This window comes from Schistocerca americana, chromosome 8, assembly GCF_021461395.2.
Source record: "Schistocerca americana isolate TAMUIC-IGC-003095 chromosome 8, iqSchAmer2.1, whole genome shotgun sequence".
Taxonomy (NCBI): Eukaryota; Metazoa; Arthropoda; class Insecta; order Orthoptera; family Acrididae; genus Schistocerca; species Schistocerca americana.
Window position 1 is genome coordinate 244669316 of NC_060126.1, and position 19074 is coordinate 244688389.

Consider the following 19074-nt stretch of genomic DNA (forward strand, 5'->3'; position numbering starts at 1 on the left):
ACTAGTATCCGTGACTGTGGCACAGTTGTGGTGACAATGATTAACAAAGTACGAAGAACAACTAAAACAAGCAGAAAGATATATATGTTCAATAAACTAGATGAAAAATCAGTAATATCATAACTCAATGAGCAACTTCAGATTTTCAGCTCAGTTCAGGAGCACATGTAGAGGAATTATGGCCCAAGTTTAAAAGAATAGTTGGCCATGCACTGGATAGATACGTAGCCAGTAAAACAGTTCATAATGGGAGGGACCTTTGATGATATACAGACACTGTAAAGAAACTTCTAAAGAAATAGACATTACACATAACAGATATAAAACAAAATGTGGGGCTGTAGACAGAGAGATGCTGAATGAAACGCGTTTGGCTGACGAGAGAGTAATGTGTGATACCTTCAATGACTACAGTAGTAGAACATTGTCAAATGGGACTTCACAAAACCCATAGAGATTTGGGTCGTATGTAAATGTGTTTAGTTGCACCAAAGATAGTGCCCAGTCCCTAGCAAACGAGGCAGGAACTGAAATGGTGGGTAGCAAATCAAAGACTGAAATGCTTAACTCTGTTTTCAAATTTTCCTTTGCAAAGGAAAACTCAGGAGATTTGCTTCAATCTAATATTCATACGATGGAAAAGATGAATCAAATAAGTATTTGTGTCAGTGGTGTTGAGAAACATTTGAAATCGTTAAAATTGAACAGTGTGACAGGGTCCAATGAAATCCCTATCAGATTCTACACTGATATTGTGGCTGAGTTAGCCCCTCCTCTAATTATAATCTATTGTACATCCCCCAAACAAAAAATCGTGCCCAGCTCTTGGACAAAAGCACTGGTAACACCTGTCTACAACAAGAGCAGTAGAAGTAATCCACAAAGCTACCATCCAATATCCTTGGCATCAATTTGTTGTAGAATCTTGGAACTTATTCTGAGCTCAAACATAATGAGGTATCTTGAACAGAATGATCTCCTCAATGCCAATTAGCACAGATTCCGAAAAATCGGCCATGTGAAACCCAACTCACACTTTTCTCACATAACATATTGAAAACTTTGGATCAAGGCAGTCAATTAGACGCAGTAGTTCATGATTTCCAAAAAGCTTTTGACTTAGTACCACATATGTTTATTGTCAAAAGTACGATCATATGAGGTATCAAGCGAAATTCGGTGACTGGATTAAGGACTTTTCGGTGGGGATGACGGTGCATGTTGTCTTGGATCGAGAGCAGGCGCGGCTCGTGGTTTCTATACGGGGGAAGGCTGTGGCATTTATTGATCAGAGCCAACATAGACCTCGGGTTACGCTACAGATTAGTCTGACGTAAACAACTAAGAATTCAGGGGGAGGGGGTGGGCAGATCACGCTCTACCCATAATTTTACGTACTGTATCTTCTATAATCAGGTATTAAATATCATTAGAAGCTAACTTCGTGTTAAAATCTTTGGTTAGTGTTTTTATACGTCATTATTGCATTTTCTGACACTTTGCAGCAAATCATATGAAAAGACGCGTTTCGGAGAGATCTTTAATGCGGGTCTGGAAGCACCAAGTTCTTTCACTTTCATCCTATGGCCGTGTTCCAAGTTTTTACCTATTAATTTGCACACTGAATTCATATTGCGCTTGTTTCACACTCGCGGTATGTTGCAGGTATTCACCAGCAAGTAAAACTCACTAAAATCCTGCAAAATATACTCCGAAAAAGAAACTTGCTAATATCACACGGTATCAACAAAAGCAGTCAGCATCAGCAAGCAAGGAAGGTAAAGTAACGGGACAAATTTCGCGCGTTTTGTCCTCTAACCACTTATGAAACTCTCGCTAGATGGCAGTATTGTTACGTTACTGTAGTGTAGTGCACTCTGGCGGGATATTTGCAAACTTATTCTAAATGTGGATAAAATAGCCAATAGCAGAAACAAAACAACTATGTAAAACATTATCAAAACAATAATACTAAATGTCGATTAATGACGCATCGAAGCGTAGTAGAGATATGCAGAGACAGAGATTGGATAGCGAAGTTTCGGCCACTCTACATTCCTTTATTACATAGATAGTGGAACCTGAAAAATATGTGGTGGTTGGTACGACACCCTTAGGCTGCAAGCTCTGAGCCTTCGGGTCGCCCATAAGGAGCAGTACTTTGTAGAAGCCACGCCCCCAAACCGCTACTACATGCAGCTTACGGACGTTTCAAGGCGCAGCCTAAACACTACTAACCATTCGGAAAACATCTATCGATACAAACAGTTCCAAAAATGTTGACCGTCGTTATTTTAATCGGAACGGGAAATATGCGAAATTCGCCCTGATAATTTAAATTATGTAATACGTTCTTGCGAAATTTACTTTAACATATATTTTGGGGCGGCTCCGCCTCAGAGCCTTTAATTACGAGCCGCGCCTGATCGAGAGTCATCGTCAGATATAGAAGAAACTTCAGGTGTGCTCCAGGGAGGTGTGTTGGGACCCTTGCTGTTTCAATGACCTTGCAGACATCATTAACAGTAACCTCAGAATTTTTGCAGATGAAGCATTATCTATGATGAAATTCTGTCTGAAAGAAGCTGCATAAATATTCAGTAAGATCTTGATAAGATTTCAAAGTGGTGCAAAAATTGGCAACTTGCTTTTAATATTCAGAAATGTAAAATTTTGCACATTACAAAACGAAAAAAAGTTGTCTCCTTTGATTGTAATATTAATAAGCTACAGCTCGAATCTGCCAACTCATATGAATATCTGGGCGTAAAACTTTTTAGGGGTATGAAATAGAATGATCACATAGGCTCAATTGTGGCAAAAGCTGGTGGTAGACTTCGGTTTATTGGTAGAAATCTGAGGAAGTGCAACCAGTCTACAAAGGAGATTGCTTACAAATCACCATTTCTAGAATATTGTTCAAGTGTGTGTGACATATACAAAGAAGAGCAGCAACGCTAGCCACTAGATGTATAGAAAGTTTTACTTTTACTATTGAAGTTGTGAATTGTACGATTAATCTTAATTCAATCCTTTTATGAGCCACATGTCCCATTAAAGAGTATATGTATTGATAAACAAGTGTAAGAAACTCTCTATCCCTAAAGACACTTCTATAAGACGTCAATTTATCAACTTAACAAGGTTGTCTGATTGCTCTCTCTTGTAGATTAAACAGTTTTAAAAAAATTGCAACAATGTGCTAAAATATTATTGGCGTGGGATAGTAGTAATCGAAAGTATGCTGGGTAACCGAATGAGAGAGATTTCTAAGTGCAAAGCAGGTAGAATTGAATATTTTTAGTAAGTCTGCAGGGACTGATGACCTCAGATGTTAAGTCTGATTGTGCTTAGAGCCATTTGAACCATTTTATTAAATCCGCAACGTTTTTTTAAAAATTACAGATTCTGTGTTTTCCATAGCGCCAATTGGTCTTATTTTCTCTGTTAAATAGTTATAGGCAGCTGCCTACTTCTCTCTGGCGCTATATTGCTTGAGCTTAACTTTCCACAAACATGTGTGGCTCCTATATATTTTAATAAATTCAACAATGAGCTCCCTAAAGAACTGACAGACATCACCCGCCTTAGAATTCACTGTGTACGCAAAGACAAAATACTCTGGACTGAGCAGACAGCTTTCTCAAGTACGACCCGGGCTCCAGAATTCCGGCGATCTCCTGTCTACACTCTCCGATCTATCAGCTCACATGTCATTTGTGCGCAGAGATTGGAGCAATGTTACTCAAATCTCCAACTCCAGTTTACAGATCTCTTGTCCAAATGCTACGATCTGCCTCCTCAGATGTATTTTGCGCAGAGATTTTGCAAGCAAGTCGTTTCTTCTACACCGACCTATACTCCAAACTAGTCTCTCACAGAACTAGACGCTTTTGTTCCGCAGATTGTATTATATGGGGCCGTAACCATGGAGGTAGAATATTTTTACCTCCATGCCCGTAACTGTAGCATATGATCATCTCTGAAATGTTTTGACAGAACGCTGTGACCAACCAACCACGTGATGATGTATATAACGTACATTGATGTTGTAATGTGTGTGGTTCAGTGTATCATGAAATTCGTTTTGCGAAGTGAAATGGTTGTATATATTTTCACGTTGATTAACTTTTGTTCGTTGCTTGCACTTGCTAGGTAATATTACGAAAGCATAGATGGAAAACAAAAGGAAAACTGAGGCATGCTGTATCTTGTTAACCCGTGTACTTTTCTTTTAGGGCCGATGAAATGGATAAATTTGACAGTAGTCGATGTACCCTTCTGCTACAGGATTTTGCGAGACTTACGTCAAATTTTACGTTTTGTGCTATAAATTACTCCCGGCCTATAACATTGTGCGAGACATGCATTAAAGAGTATTTGCAAGTAATAGATGCCCACACTAAGATACTGGAGGTAAATTTAAAAAAAATTAAAATAGTCCTTTTAAATAGAAACTGCATTTATTTACTGTTAAACACATTTGTCATTTTGTTGGACTTTGTTACATTCAAAAAAATATATAAGAAACATCCGGTTTGTTACTTTTTTGTTGATTATCATTTTCTTTTCGTTTGTTACCTGGCCTTTAGTTTGGTGCTTTTATATGTAACACATTATTCTTTTCATCTATTGCGCTCTTGCGACATTTGCATTATTTCACTATTCTTGCCGTACAGCATCATGAAGTTACGTGAATTTTTTCTGATTATTGAAAAAGGAGTCACTCTGGAACAATGAGCGTGAAAGAGCCGTAGCACGGATTGAAATAAGTTTTTTGAAAATGATTAGTGGAATGCATAACTGCAATTCAGAAAGCAACTCTTAACGTTGAGCGTTGTAGGGCGGTAAAAGTATGAGAGATCTCCAGAATGCCTTGAGCTGTATTTAAAACCAAAGTGTGATGAAAGTATTAGTAAAGTTAAGAACATTAGTCATAAAAAATGAATTTCAGAGTTAAAGCTTTAAGATGATTGATGGCATATGTGAGACTCACAAACAGTGGCAGGTCGGGCAGGTAGCGACAGACTAGGATTGCATTGTTGCTGTATGGCTATAAACATGCTTTGCACTTGAAGAAAGCATTTATCCTGCAAATTATGTCTCGCATTTGCTTATGTAGAATTTGTCACTTGGGTCATTCCATGCCAAGTGGTCTAAACCTTCCCACCATCATGTCTCCAATTTTCTTCAAATTTTATCTGTAGCACTAGTCAAGTGCTAAATTAAGTTTCTCAAGATTTCAAGCCTCTAGCTGCAATACTTGCTGATCTACACCCCCTTGTCTGAAGGGTAGTAAGTTCGCATGCGCGCGACATCAGACAAAATGCCATTTTTGGGGTCTCATAAAATTGAAACCAATTCATAAGAATGGTTAGTAAGATGAGACCCTGTACAGTTTTTTGTGCTGATTCAAACGAAATTAATTATAAGATTACTGATGCAAAATCCGGTCAAACAAGTCGACTCAAAGTGTACCCCTAATTCTGTCGTGACTTAATGCGACAAATTTTGACCAATATTCAGACTGCAATAATTTCCTTGCAGATAAAGATATGGACTTGAACTTTTTACCAAGTCTTATCTTTGTGCTGGACATAATACAGCTGGATTTCCAACTACCCAGGCTTTATAGTCGCCTTGCAAAATCTCTTCAAATTTGGCAGTGTCAGCGCAAATGGCTTTATTTACCAAAGTTCAAAGCCCATTACTACAAAATAGTCAGCCTGGATTTAATTGTGAATAGTATCATCTGAAAGAGAAACTCTTGCTCTACAAGATGGATATATTTTTCTTTTGCAACGCTTCCATTAAGTGCTTATTTACTCAGGTCAAAGTATCTTATATTTTGTGTGCGCAGTGCCCTGCGTTGGTCCATGATGGCTGAGCCATTACTGGTTATCACAATAAAACCAGCATCCCCATCGCCATAGGGGCCACGCCCGATAGCCATGCAGTAACAGCCACGGGTGGGTATCTTTACTGCAGGTTCCCAAGCCTGATTACAGGGTGTCTTTACCACAGGATCCCAAGCCTGATTGTGGGTTTCTTTATGCAGGTTCCCAAGCCTGTCTTCCTCAGTTACTTCATCATTCTGGAAGCATCGTTGATTTGCAAGAGAATGCTTTCAGGAAAACTGTATTGCCGACCAGATGATGTCACTGATGGAGCTGGAATAACACCAATGATAAGTTGTTCTGGAATCCAGCAAGTATCACGTCTTAAGGGCCAATAAAATGAACTTGCAGGACCATGAGGATGCATAAAGCTTATGAAAGCATCTTTCTGTTCGACTGAGATTTCAACGATGTTTCCAATCCACCATTTCTTTTCATAAATGCAAGCAACATACTGCCCAGGCTGAAGATCCATGACTTGAACTACTACTTCAGCAGCACTAATTTTGGCCAAAAAAGATGTCGCATCATTAGAAACTCTACTGACCTTAATTGTCGTCATATCAATGGGCAAAAAATGGTGGTTTTCTCTTGTGCCAGCTAGAGTGTGCCCTTGCAGGAATCTTTCTTCTTGAGAAGCTTTTTCTTCTTCAACTTCCTCTTTGCTGATGAAAAAGAATTTGATTCCATTGATATTATCATTGCAGAAGTTGAAAAGATCTTTGGGTGTTAGAATCTGGTTTTCATATGGACGTTGCAAACTTGCTCTTGCTGCCAACCGTTTTGTTGTGCCTCCAATGCCATCACAAGGCGACTTTCCATGGCTTGTTCCAAAGAAATTCCATTCTGCTGTTATTTCAAAATCTTCTTTGTGATAGCATAAGTTGAGAAAATTCTTGAAATTCTTATATTGTGCAGCTGAACCATCACTGAAGTAGTGGATGTGGCTTATTTTGGAAAATTGCATCTTCAGGTAATTGATTACTTTTCCAATGTAAACATGGACAGTAATCGTATCGTGTCGAAGGCAGTCACTAATAACACAAAGATTCACACATTGCACCTCTTCGTTTTCACAGTAGTAGACTACAAATGGATGAACTGTTGCTTGACTGTTTTCCCAGTGAAAGCCTTGCACTGCATCTTGAACAATAAATGAATAGTTTTCAGCAAAATCCATTAGTATTATGAATTCGCCTTCTTTCAAATCAGTTTTGAGAGCTTTCAGGTGCTGGCTTTGATGCTTGGCAATGTAGTGATGACAAGACAGGTTCCAAATTTTTGCTGCAATATCTTCAACATACTCTTCTGTTGAAAGCTGCTTTGTTTCTAAAGTATCCCTGTCGGTATGAATCCATTGTTTGTACTCAATCAGTTCTTCAGGGTCATTATCTTCAAAATATGTTGCAATAACTGCTTCTACACCTTCTGGACCAGGGCAGTTTTCACAACGATGAAGCATACAATCCTTGTTTTCCAAGCTGCAAACAGCTTTGCTAAGAATTTCCTTGTAGTCTTCATTGATTGATGCACCAGTGAGCATAAGCTTGACATTTTGGTGTATTGTACAGACACAAACTGAGTGCATTCCAGCAGAGCCAACTGTAACACACCATTTTGGTCTAAGCTCGCAAAACTTTGAGAAGCCAATTTCTGGTCCATTTTGCTTCTGATAAGACACGTACATTTCCTTCAAATTGCAAAGCAACAACCGCTTTTGCTTGTACACCTTTGTTCCTGAAATTCTCACAGGCACACAGTCTTTCTTCCCTGGACAAAGTCTGCTGAATTCGTCATCTTGAAAAAAGTCATGTACTTTCTGGACAACTTCATCTGAAAGCTTCCTTCCTTGCCGATTTGCTGGAAAAGCTAGAACACCTTGCTCATTCTTCAGTTTTCTCGCTTGCTTTACCATTCTTTCTGATACATTAAATGCTGTTGTCGTATCTTTAATTGTCCAGCTTCTTGGAACCAAGGTCAATATTTGAACTTTTGTCCTACGATTTGACACTTTACATTTTTCTTTCAACTCTTCTATAAGATTATCAAGATCTGCACAATTATTGCATGGGCGACTTTTACTTGAACTTGGCTGTTCATCGTAATTGATTCCTACAGCAGCAGCAATTTGATTCCCAATTAAACTTTGTGCATCCAAGATCTTTCTTTTTGCATAGCTTTGCTTATCTCTTTTACTTAGTTGTCTTCTTTTCAATGGTGAAGCACCAATAAATGATAAACTTTTGTTGATGGCTGGTTCAGTTTCATCCGTTGTGAAATCTTGTTCAGATTGGGTTGATAGTGATGATGAATCTTCTAGCTTTTGGTTCAGTGCCGACATGCAGCGAGGGCAAAGCTTCTGACCAGGTTTTATATCAATCACTTCTTTTTTCTTTAACAGGCAAAGTTTGGCAGCTGTTTCATTATCAAGCAGTCTAAGTCCAGCTTTTACATTGTGATTCCTCTTCTTGAATGGATTGCAACATTTCTTTTGCATCGCTTGATATTCATGTAGGAAGAGGGCTTCATGGTGGAAGCAAATGATGGAATTTTCGTCAAGTTTGGCTTCTGAACGCGAAACAAGCAATTTCTGGTCACATTCTGTGAAATCACTAAACGCTTTGAATCCAGTCTTCTTAGCATAGAAGATAACATGGCACTTCGATGCAGCAGCATCTTTTCCAATTGAACAGGGGGCCAACGATTCTTCTTCTTCATTAACTTCTGACATCTCTCACTGGCCAATCACTGAATAAAACACGAATGAAATATCCAATTATATCAGTAATTCTAAGCGACTATTAAGATTCAAATTCCTAGAAATGAAGAAAAATTAGTGCATCGCGCATACAAAATATAACAACTTTGATGTGAGTTAATGAGTACTTAATGGTCGCGTTGCAAAAAAAACAAATGTCAGTCTTGTAGAGCAAGAGTTTCTCTTTTAGGTGATACTATTCACAAGCAGATTCAGGCCAACTATTTTTTAGTAATTGGCTTGAAACTTTGGTAAATTTTACCGTTTGTGCTGACACTGCCTAATTTGAAGAGATACTGCAGGGCGACCATATGGCCTGGATCATTGCAAATCCGGCTGCATTATGTCTAGCACAAGCATGAAGCTTGGCCAAAAGTTCAAGTCCATATCTTCAACTGCAAGGAAATCATTGCAGTCTTAATATTGGTCAAAATTTGTCGCGTTGTGTCACGACAAATTTTGAAGTATACTTTGAGTCGAGTTATTTGACCGGGGTTTGCATGAGTAATGTTATACATAATTTCGTTGGAATCAGCAAAAAAAACTGTACAGGGTCGCATCTTACTAACCATTCTTATGAATTAGTTTCGATTTTATTAGACTCCAAATATGACATTTTTTTTATGTTGCATGCACACGGACTAAGTACACTTCAGACAAGGGGGTCTAGATCAGCAGCTATTGCAGCTAGAGGCCTGAAATCTTGGGAAACTTACTTCAACACTTGACTAAAGCTACAGTTAAAATTTGACGAAAATTGGAGACCATGATGGTGGGAACTTTTTTCAGTTTTAGACCACTTGGTGTGGAATGACCCACTTGCCACCACCATCATCAATGACAACTTGTCCCAAATGGAATAAAGTCACTAAATAACTGACTACAACACGTTAAATGCTCGAACTGGCTATAACATTCCCAGCAGAGCACTCAGAACAGAACGCCCATTGGTAGCCAGAGAATGTGTGACATAGGTGCGCAGAATGAGCCTAAACTCAGTTGCCATTGTTCTTGATTCCAGCTGTAGCACTTCTAATGTTTTAAACATGCTTGCATTGACAACATCATTCGTAATTTTTTTTTAACGTTATAGACATTTATTTTTCAGTTTGGCAGAATGGGACAAAATACGTTTTTTTTATTACGTTAAAAGGCTTGTTTGTATCACAGCACAACTAAATTTTGTGGCTGCGCGGTTTGAGGTGTCCTGCCACGGACTGCGCGGCCCCTCCCGCCGGAGGTTTGAGTCCTCCCTCGGGCATGCGTGTGTGTGTTATTCTTGGCATAAGTTATTTTCAGTAGTGTGTAAGTCTAGGGACCAATGACCTAAGCTGTTTGGTCCCTTAGGAATTCACACACATTTGAACACAACTAAATTTTTGTGATCAAAGTACTAAAGATTTTACAAAAACAGTGAATTAATCACAATACCCCTTAGAAAACTTGCCTTCTGGAACTGTTGTTCAAAAGCATTAACAAAAGCATTTTTATTAGCAGATATCTAAGTTTGCATCTGGAATTACAAAGAAATTACAGTGTTCCAAGGTGTATTTTATACATTGTAGGCAACTTAACTCTACAGTGCCTACAATAATCAAGAATGTTTTTAAAAAAAGCTTGGTTTCCCCTAGGTAGATAGTTCAACAGGCAGTCAGTAAATTGTTGAATGTATTGACTGACTGCCTATCAGAAAATTTGTGAATTATGAACTTTGCAACAACTATATTCACTATGATACCAGCTTTTAAAGTTACCAAAAATATCAAATGCATGAAATTTTGCCTATCTTTGACATCATGTTTCAAATTCACAAGTATAATCAATTAAAAGCTGAAAAAGAAAACCTCTGTTTTCATTATGGTGTTGTTTCATCCACGGCACAAAAATTTGGCTTATATTTGAGACTGGTGACCACTGTCACCAAAAGGTCATGTCAGATGGCCAAGGAAGGTCAGCCATAGGTTCATCAGGTTCCCAAGCGTGACTAAGTGTTCCTACTACACAAGCCACCATATGGGTGCATAGCAGATGGTACATTTTACAAACACAAGTCACTGCCTTTTTTGTTCCACATGCAAATGTAGCAAGGGAAAAATTACTCTTTATATGCCTTCAAACAATCTCTCTTATCTTGCTTAGCTGGCCTTATAGAATGTATGTTGGCAGCTATAGAATCATTAAGAAGTTAGCTGCAAATCCCAGTTCTCCACATATTCTTGGTAGCTCCTTATGAAAAGAACTACTTCTTCCATCCAGGGATTTACGAAGTATCTTTGCACAAATGACGGGGATCCCTAACGCTGGAGCAGTACTCAAGAATGGGTTGCACAAATGCTCTATGTGCAGACTGCTTTATAGATGAGTTACTTTCCTAAAATTCCAAAGTCAGCCATTTGGCTTCCCTACTAATGATTGTATGTGCTCATTCCATTTCACATTGCTTCGCAAAAGTTTACGCCTTAATATTTCATTGTTGTGACTATGTCAACCGTCGTCGTCGGCTGATACTCGTATCCGAGTTTTCATTTCTCTCCTGAGATTTCCTTTGTCACAGTTCAGGCGTGGAAGTGTTGTTGATGGCTTAGCAATCCAATCCTAGCGTGGAACAGGCTGCCACAGACATTACAGCTGATGGAAGGTGGAGGACGTGGCTGAGCCTGGAGGAGTTTACGTCTCTGGCGTTTGTCATTCTCCATTCTTCGACGTTCCAGCTCAAAGTTTTGAAGAGCATTTGAGGTAACTGAGCACCAGCGACTTCGGTCTTCTGCTATTGTGGACCAGTTACTCGGATCGATGTTCAAGTTTTTCAGATTTTTCTTGTACTGATCCTTATAACGTTTGAGAGGGGCACCTCGTGGCCTTTTACCTGTGCTCACTTCGCTGTACAGCATTTGGCGTGGAAGTCTGTCATTTTTCATCCGCTGGACATGTCCGACCCATCTGAGTTGATGCCCAATGATAAGAGCTTCCATGCTATGCATTTTTGCTTTCTCTAGAACAGCCTTGTTGGATATGAAGTCATCCCATTTCAGGTTCATGATATATCTTAGCTTCTGTTGGTTGAAGCGTTCTAGTTTCTTCAGATCGCAGCGATATAACGTCCAGGTTTCGCAACCATATAGCAGGGTGGAAATGACTACAGCTTTGTACACCATCAGTTTGGTGTACAGTGTTAGGTCTTTATTCAGGAAGACACGCTTTGTAAGACGACCAAATGCTACATGTGCAGCACGTAATCTATTCTCCACATCTTTTCCAGATGAGCAGTTGGATGACAGTATGCTTCCCAGGTAGAGGAAATGGTCCACTTGTTCCAAGAGTGTATCATAGATGGATATGCTGAAGTCAGGAACGGAGGAGCCAGGAGTTGGCTGCGCCATCATCATAGACTATGGCAGTCTATGTCAACCAGCACACTTTCAATTAGTTACCAGGATGTGGTTAGGTTTCTTTCTTATACCGAAGCCATATTCTTTCTTAAGCAATTCAATGCCTGAAATTTTGTTCCCATCAGGCCTTACTCTCCAAACAGATGAGGAGTGGGGTGCATACATTTTGTTCAACACATCCAACAAGGTCCCAACGATAACAGCATTGGACTCCCCTACGAACCACATTGGAAGCAATAGCAATCACCATTTGCAATGTTTATGTATCTCCAGGCAGGCCACCTATTTACCTTGTGCTAACCACCTTAAGCCAGTAACTTTCCCCCATTTTCTCATACTTCGGGATAACAGTGCGCACTACTCCCTATGGGGGAGTACCACTTCACCTGGTAAGGACCTGCTACTTGACCAGCTTCTTACCGACCATGAGCGGTCTCTCCTCAGTGATGGATCCACTTCAGAGCTGGTAATGGCCCTTGTCAGATTTTGATCTAACGATTTCCTCCTCCTGTCTTTTGGTTCACTGCAGTGGCCATTAAATGCTGATCTTTGTGACAGTGGCACTTTCCAGTGACCCTGTCACTTTCTTGCCACCAACAGAGAGACCAACTACCACATTATGTACTTTGAAGAGTAAATAAATAGTTGCATGCCTCTGCCATTACCTTTGCTGCTGTCAGTTAGATTGTATAAGTGAAATTGTTCAAGATGTCTTTGACAGGATAAACTACACTACGGGAACTGTCATACTCATGTCCACAGGAGCCCCACACCATTGGCTCTTACCATGGTGGAACAGACAGTGCAAAATAACCGTTCAGAATCACCGAAGGGCCCTACTACATTTAAAGCAACAGCCTTTGTGGACCAATGTTAACACTTTCAAGCAATTTTGTGCTAAGACTTGCTCTCTAACTAAATAAAGGAAGAAAGAATGCTGGGGCACTACATCTCCTCTCTGGGAACATATGCCCCTTCAACTTCTGTAGTCGTCTGGGCCTTCAGAGTGATCCGTGTACCGATGCATAGTTTTTTGCGGAATAACTTGCAACCAACTTTGCAACAGCGTTGGCAGAAATGATAAGTTGAAGACATTCTCACATGTTTCACTCCCACCAAGCTGAAACCTTTAATGAACTCGTAACTGACTTGGAACTGCTTCAGGCTATTGCCTTGTTTGACAGTTCGGTCCCAGACCCCTGAGTCAGTTCATAATCAAATGATTCAACACATGAATGTTACTCAAAGGCTACATCTAGTCAGGGTCTTCAGTCGCATTTTGCTTGGAGGTATTGTCCCTTTGCTATGACAGAGTAGTATTGTCATCCCAAACCTTAAGCCAGGTAAAAACCCAACCAATTAGCCTCATCAACATGGTCTGCACACTGCTTGAAAGGGTGATAGCCTGCAGAGTATGCTGGTTTCTCGAGTCTCAGGTTATTTTGACCCCTATCATTGTTGTTTTTGGGAGGGGTGATCCACAATTGACCATCTGGTTCAGTTGGAAATAGCAGTCTGACAGGCTATTTCGAAATGCCAGCACCTCATTTAATCTTTTTTTGACTACATAAGCATACAGCACTGCTTGGTGCCATCACATTTTACTTATCCTCCATGTGTGGAGCTTTCAATGCTTCACATCAGTTTTTATCCCAGTGTTTGTCCTGAGTTTAAGCTGGTACTTCACTCAGTTCTCTCAAGGGTCCAAGAGAACTGTGTCACATAGTTCTTTGTCATGGGTTGGTTACACCTGTTGGCTGCTGGTCACCACTGCACCATATGTTGACGACTTTTGGATTTGGTACAGCTGCTACTCAGTAGCCTCTGCTGAACACCAGTGTCAAGGCGCCATCCGATGGGTCTCTGTGTGGACCTTTCCTCATAATTGCCATTTTTCTCCTGCAAAAATGCAGGTCACACATTTCTATTGTCATCCACGGTTCATCCTGATCCTGAACTCTACTCGGGGACCCAGAATGTGGAAGTTATTGTACATCCCATTTTAGTGCCTCCTTTTTGATAAAAAAGACTAGTTGCATGTGGAAGCTTAACACTCTTAGGGTGCAGATCACACTGCTACTCTTCTCTGTATTTACTGGTCCTTGCCTCATCCCGACCGGAACAATGGTTGCAAGGTTTATGGTTCATTGGCACCTTCAGTTTTGAAATTGTTAGACACAGTCCATCATCATGAAGTTGGCTGGCCACTGGTGCCCTGTGGACTAGTCATTTAGACAGTCTCCTTGCCAAGGTGGGGATCTTGTGTCTTTATTTCCATTCTTTTTGCGTACGAGAGACATCAGCCTCCTGATACCTTCCCTCGAATGGATTACCAGGTGGAATGCAGCTCACAACCGTCAGCCAGGACCTCCACCTCTGCTCCCAGAAATGGACTCCCCATGGTTTCTTCTGCACGCAGCCCCCCCCCCTGCCCCCCCCCTGCCCCCCCCCCCCCCCCCCCCCCAGTTTGTATCCCAGGCTACATATTAGAGCAATCTATTTCTAGGTCTTAGTCTCACTCCCGTGACCTTCCAGCATCTGTTACGTTCATTTCTTGTGGAGTTTCAGGGTGCTACCATCTTTTATACTGACATGTCTGAAACTGTGAATAAGTCAGGATATGTAATTCTGCACCCCCAGTGGTCGTTGTCACTGTAGTTAAAATCCTCTGGGTTATTAGGTCGCATCATATTTCTACTAAAATGATTGATGTTTCGACCCCTCTGCTGGGATCTCCCTCAGGATCTTCTGATGTCCACTACTGCTAACTACAAAGACAAGATGTGCTTTTACATTTCCCTTCTAGTCAGGAACTCCATTTGTTGTGGCCAGAACATGTAGGGTTTTCACAGTGAAGCTGGTAGATTTGACTGTGCCATACACACTATTGAATGAGTGTCCCGTAACTGCATTTTAATATGTAGTGACTCAATGAGTAGTCCTCAGGTCATTGACTGATGTTGCTCATGTCATCCTTGGGTCTTAGCTATTCATCACAGCCTCAAAGAACTTGGTCATATTAAGTGTTCAGTTTTGTTTCCCTGAGTTCTAAATCATGTTGGTATCCCAGGGAATTAACTAACTGTCATTTGGCTAGAAGACCAACTACTACTCACCTGCCATTTGCTTTGCCGATCCCACATGCTGATTTGCAGGTGTATATAAAACCTCTGCTTACTTGTAGATGGAATGACATCTGATTCGCTACTCTCTCCTTTAATAAACTCCAAACCACCCAGGAGATTACTGCTGCGTAGCACTCTTCCTTCCATTTTCCCTATAAGGAATCCACCATCCTATGTTGCCCCCACATTGGTTGTGCAATGTTTTATTTTACATAACAAGCCACCCCCACATTGTACTCTGGAGCCTTACAGACAGTAGCTCATTTTCTGGTGGATGCCACTTTCTTCTGGCTCTCCCTGCTAAGCATGGGCTTTCAAATTCTTCGCCTCAGATATTAGCTGATGATTAATAGATGGTTGAACTAGTTCTCCATGAAAATGGTTTTTATTTCCAGACATAAGGTTTTCAGGTACAGTCAGGGCAAGGGTGTCGTGGTTGGGATTGGGGCATCTCCTGCTGCATGCTGGGTCAGGGGGACCCTCGACCCTATCCCCTTTGCCCCTTTCATCTGTATCTTATTCTCTTTAAATCACGTTTAGATATGGTTTGTCTCTCCTATTCTGCTACATCCTAAACTATTTTAGAGGTAGCATTCTTTTGGATACTGGGTGCTCTTTAATGACTGGAGCAGAGGTGGGACAACCCCTCTTGTGTGTAGAGCTCAGGATGCCCACCTGCTGCCTTACCTATAGCTCTTCTCGTGCTTCTGTTATTGACAGTCCAACTGATATGATTACGTTTCTAGCCTTCTCACTTTCACTGTTCTGAATCTGCTGACGGTAAGACATTCTTTGTTCTGGACAGGGGTTGGATGTGGAGTAGGCTTTTCTTATCATTAGCCTGGGAGACCCTTCGTCTGCTTTGACCTACATATCAGCCTGACTCAATTTTTTCTCAGCTCTGGCATCAGTCTCACCTTCAATGGCTCGGTCTTATCCCACCTACCTGCTTTCATCATCAGAACACATAATTCGCGAACAGTACTAATTCTGGATGGACTACCCTTGGATCGAAGGACTGATGACCTAGCTGTTTAGCCCCTTAACCCCAACCAACAAACAAACTGAAGTTATTACTCATATCTTTAATAGCCTCTTCTGGCGTATGATAGTCACCCAGTCAGTTCCCATTTGAGCTGGAAATATTTTCATTATCTTGTGTTCTGGAGTCCAGCGAACTTCTCTTCTAGCAGATCAGAAGAATGGTTGGGTAAAAGTGAACTTACCTCATTGTCAGCTTTTGCATTGCGTGCTGCAGTTGGTCACCGTTTGTGCAGTGAATAATTGGAGATGAATATGATGAATAATTGGAGGTAAACATCACAAATGATGAGTTGGATGAGTAGACATTGTCAGAACCAATGAGAAAATAGTGTTCAATAATGGTTGTCAGTATGTGAAGTGTACAAAATTATGTGACAGCAGAATGGGATGTAATCTGTAGAATGTCGTCATATAAAGCAGAGTATCCTGTAAAATTTAAATTGTACTCCGTGGTTCCTGCATGACCACAACCTTGAAAATCAGAACATTTTAAAACTAGCCCGCAAAAGTTTTCAAAACAATTATTGGACTATGTTACAGACCAATTTGTCATTATAGCCCATTTTCCTCCAGTTATATTTGTTGGCTTTGCCAGCTCACAACCAAACTATAGCATTAGAATACAAAACACTATCCTAAGAAATGGAAAGTCCAGGATGAAAGAACAATATTATGAAAAGATAGATTGCTACAGATGGTACATTAAGTTGCTGACAGGCATGATTAAAAAGACACTTACACATAAGGTTTCGGCCACAGCCACTGTCAGAAAAAGAGAAACTCGTATTATTCATTCACACAAACAAGCACACTTCATGCACAACTGACTTCCAACTCCGGCAGCTCTGGCCAGAGTGCAGCTACACCCTGGGATGGAAGCAGCAATCTGGAGTGGTGTGGAACGGAAGGGATAGGAGTGTACAGGTGGGGAGAAGAGAAGAGTGCTGTCTGGCGGAGTACACAGGGACTAGAATGCCAATAGGCACAGAATCAGGAGGTTGTGGGGCAGAGGGGTGGGGAAAAACGTAGTGGAAAAGGAGAGGAGCAAGGAAAGATGGGTGGGTCCATTTGCAGAGGGTGACAGATAATGAGGGTGGGAGATGAGAATATGGAGGAGGTGGTAGGACAGGGGGAGTGAAAACTGTTGGGTGGATGGTGTGGGGACCGTATATTACAGTAGGTTGGGACCAGGATAATTATGGCAGCAAAGAATGTGTTATAAGGATAATGCCCATATGTGCAGTTCAGAAAAGCTACTGGTGAGGGGAGGATCCATATGGCTCAGGTAGTGAAGCAGCCATTGAAATCAAGCATTTTATGTTTGGCTCTGTGTTGTGCCAGTGCTTTGCTCTTGGCCACAGTTTGGCAGTAGCCATTCATTGTGGTGTACAGCTGGTTGATAGTCATACTAATAGGAAAACCTGTGCAATGATTGCAGTAAAGCTGGTAAATGACATGGCTGCTTACACAGGTGGCCTTACCTCTGATGTGGTAGGATGAAACTGTGACAGTACTGGAATAGAAAGTGCTGGATGGTGGGATTGGGTAGGCCTTGCACATGGGTCTTCCACATGGGTATGATTCTTGTGGCAAGGGGATGCGATTGGAAGTGGCATAGGTATGGTTTAGGAAGTTGTGAAAGCTGTGTGGGGACAGAACACCTCTTTAGAATGGATGTGAAGGCACATACCCAACAATCCTGGACACTCCATTGTGGCTGGTTATTGTGCCCCTTCGGAAAGAACGTCGGCCTTCATTGACCAACACCTTCAATCAGCTGCCCATAATCTAGCCTCCCACTTGTAAGAGACCAACCACTTCCTTCACCGACTCTCAACCATCCCCACCCCTGTACCTCCTGGATTCCTACTCGTCACTGTTTGACACCACCTCCCCATTCATCGACATCCCTCTCAGCCTATGGTCTTACCACTACTGATCACTACCTCTCCCAACATCTTTCAGACTCCACATTCACTACCTCATTCCTCGTACACCTTACTTTCTTTACCCTAACCCACAACTGTATCTCCTTTGAAGGGAAAGTATAAAAACAAATTCGCAGCACAGCCATGGGCACCCACATGGCACTCTATGGCAACCCTTGTATGGGCCATCTAGGGGAGACCTTCCTAGCCTCCCAAAACACCAAACTCCTTGTCTGGTTCAGGTTCATTGATATCATATTCATAATCATGACTCCTCAACCTCAACACCTTCTCTTCCATCCGCTTCACCTTGTCTCCGCCAACCCAGCATGCACCTTCCTACATGTTGACGTCCTTCCCTCTGATGGCTCCATCCACATTTCTGTCTACATTTAACCCACCAACCACAAACAGTACCTGCATTTTGACAGCCGTCACCCATTAAAAAAAAAAAAAAAATTCCCTCTCTCACAGCCCGGCCACCCTGGGATGGCATACCTGCACTGACAAGAAATCCCACGCCCAGTATGCTGAGGGTGTCACCAAGGCCTGCACAGACAGGCACTATTCCATGGCCTAGTCCACAGACAGATCTCTTGTGGTATTTCCCCTCGCAACCCCAATCCTGGTGTTCCGTCACCCACTCAACCTCCACGATATCCTAGTCCATCCCTATGCCACTCCCAACCCCACCCCTTGCCACAAGGGTCATATTCCTGTTGAAGACCGAAGTGCAAGACCTGCCCAATCCACCCCACTGCTAGCTCCAGGGGTTAGAATAGGCCCGAGGTATTCCCGCCTGTCGTATGAGGCGACTAAAAGTAGTTTCACATGTTTCGGCCTTTATGTGATGGTCCCCTGTAGGGTTTGACCTCCATTCTTCAAGATTTTCCCGAAGAGCGAGCCACTTGGGGAAGGGTGCCTTACAAAGTG

At 41.5% G+C, this 19074-nt stretch overlaps 1 protein-coding gene across 3 annotated transcripts in view; it reads left to right on the forward strand.

Annotated features, from left to right (window-relative positions):
* LOC124545125 (osteopetrosis-associated transmembrane protein 1) overlaps positions 1-19074 on the forward strand; it is a 284001-nt gene that overhangs the window by 92130 nt on the left and 172797 nt on the right. For 2 of the 3 annotated variants that reach the window (XM_047123946.1, XM_047123945.1), the window contains exons 1-2: positions 4006-4155; positions 4239-4416. The exons of the other annotated variant lie outside the window; for it this stretch is intronic. In XM_047123946.1, the coding sequence (XP_046979902.1) occupies positions 4025-4155; positions 4239-4416 (309 nt within the window). In that variant the 5' untranslated portion in view covers positions 4006-4024. Of the gene's footprint in view, positions 1-4005; positions 4156-4238; positions 4417-19074 lie in introns of those variants that run through there. 3 annotated transcript variants of the gene reach the window in all.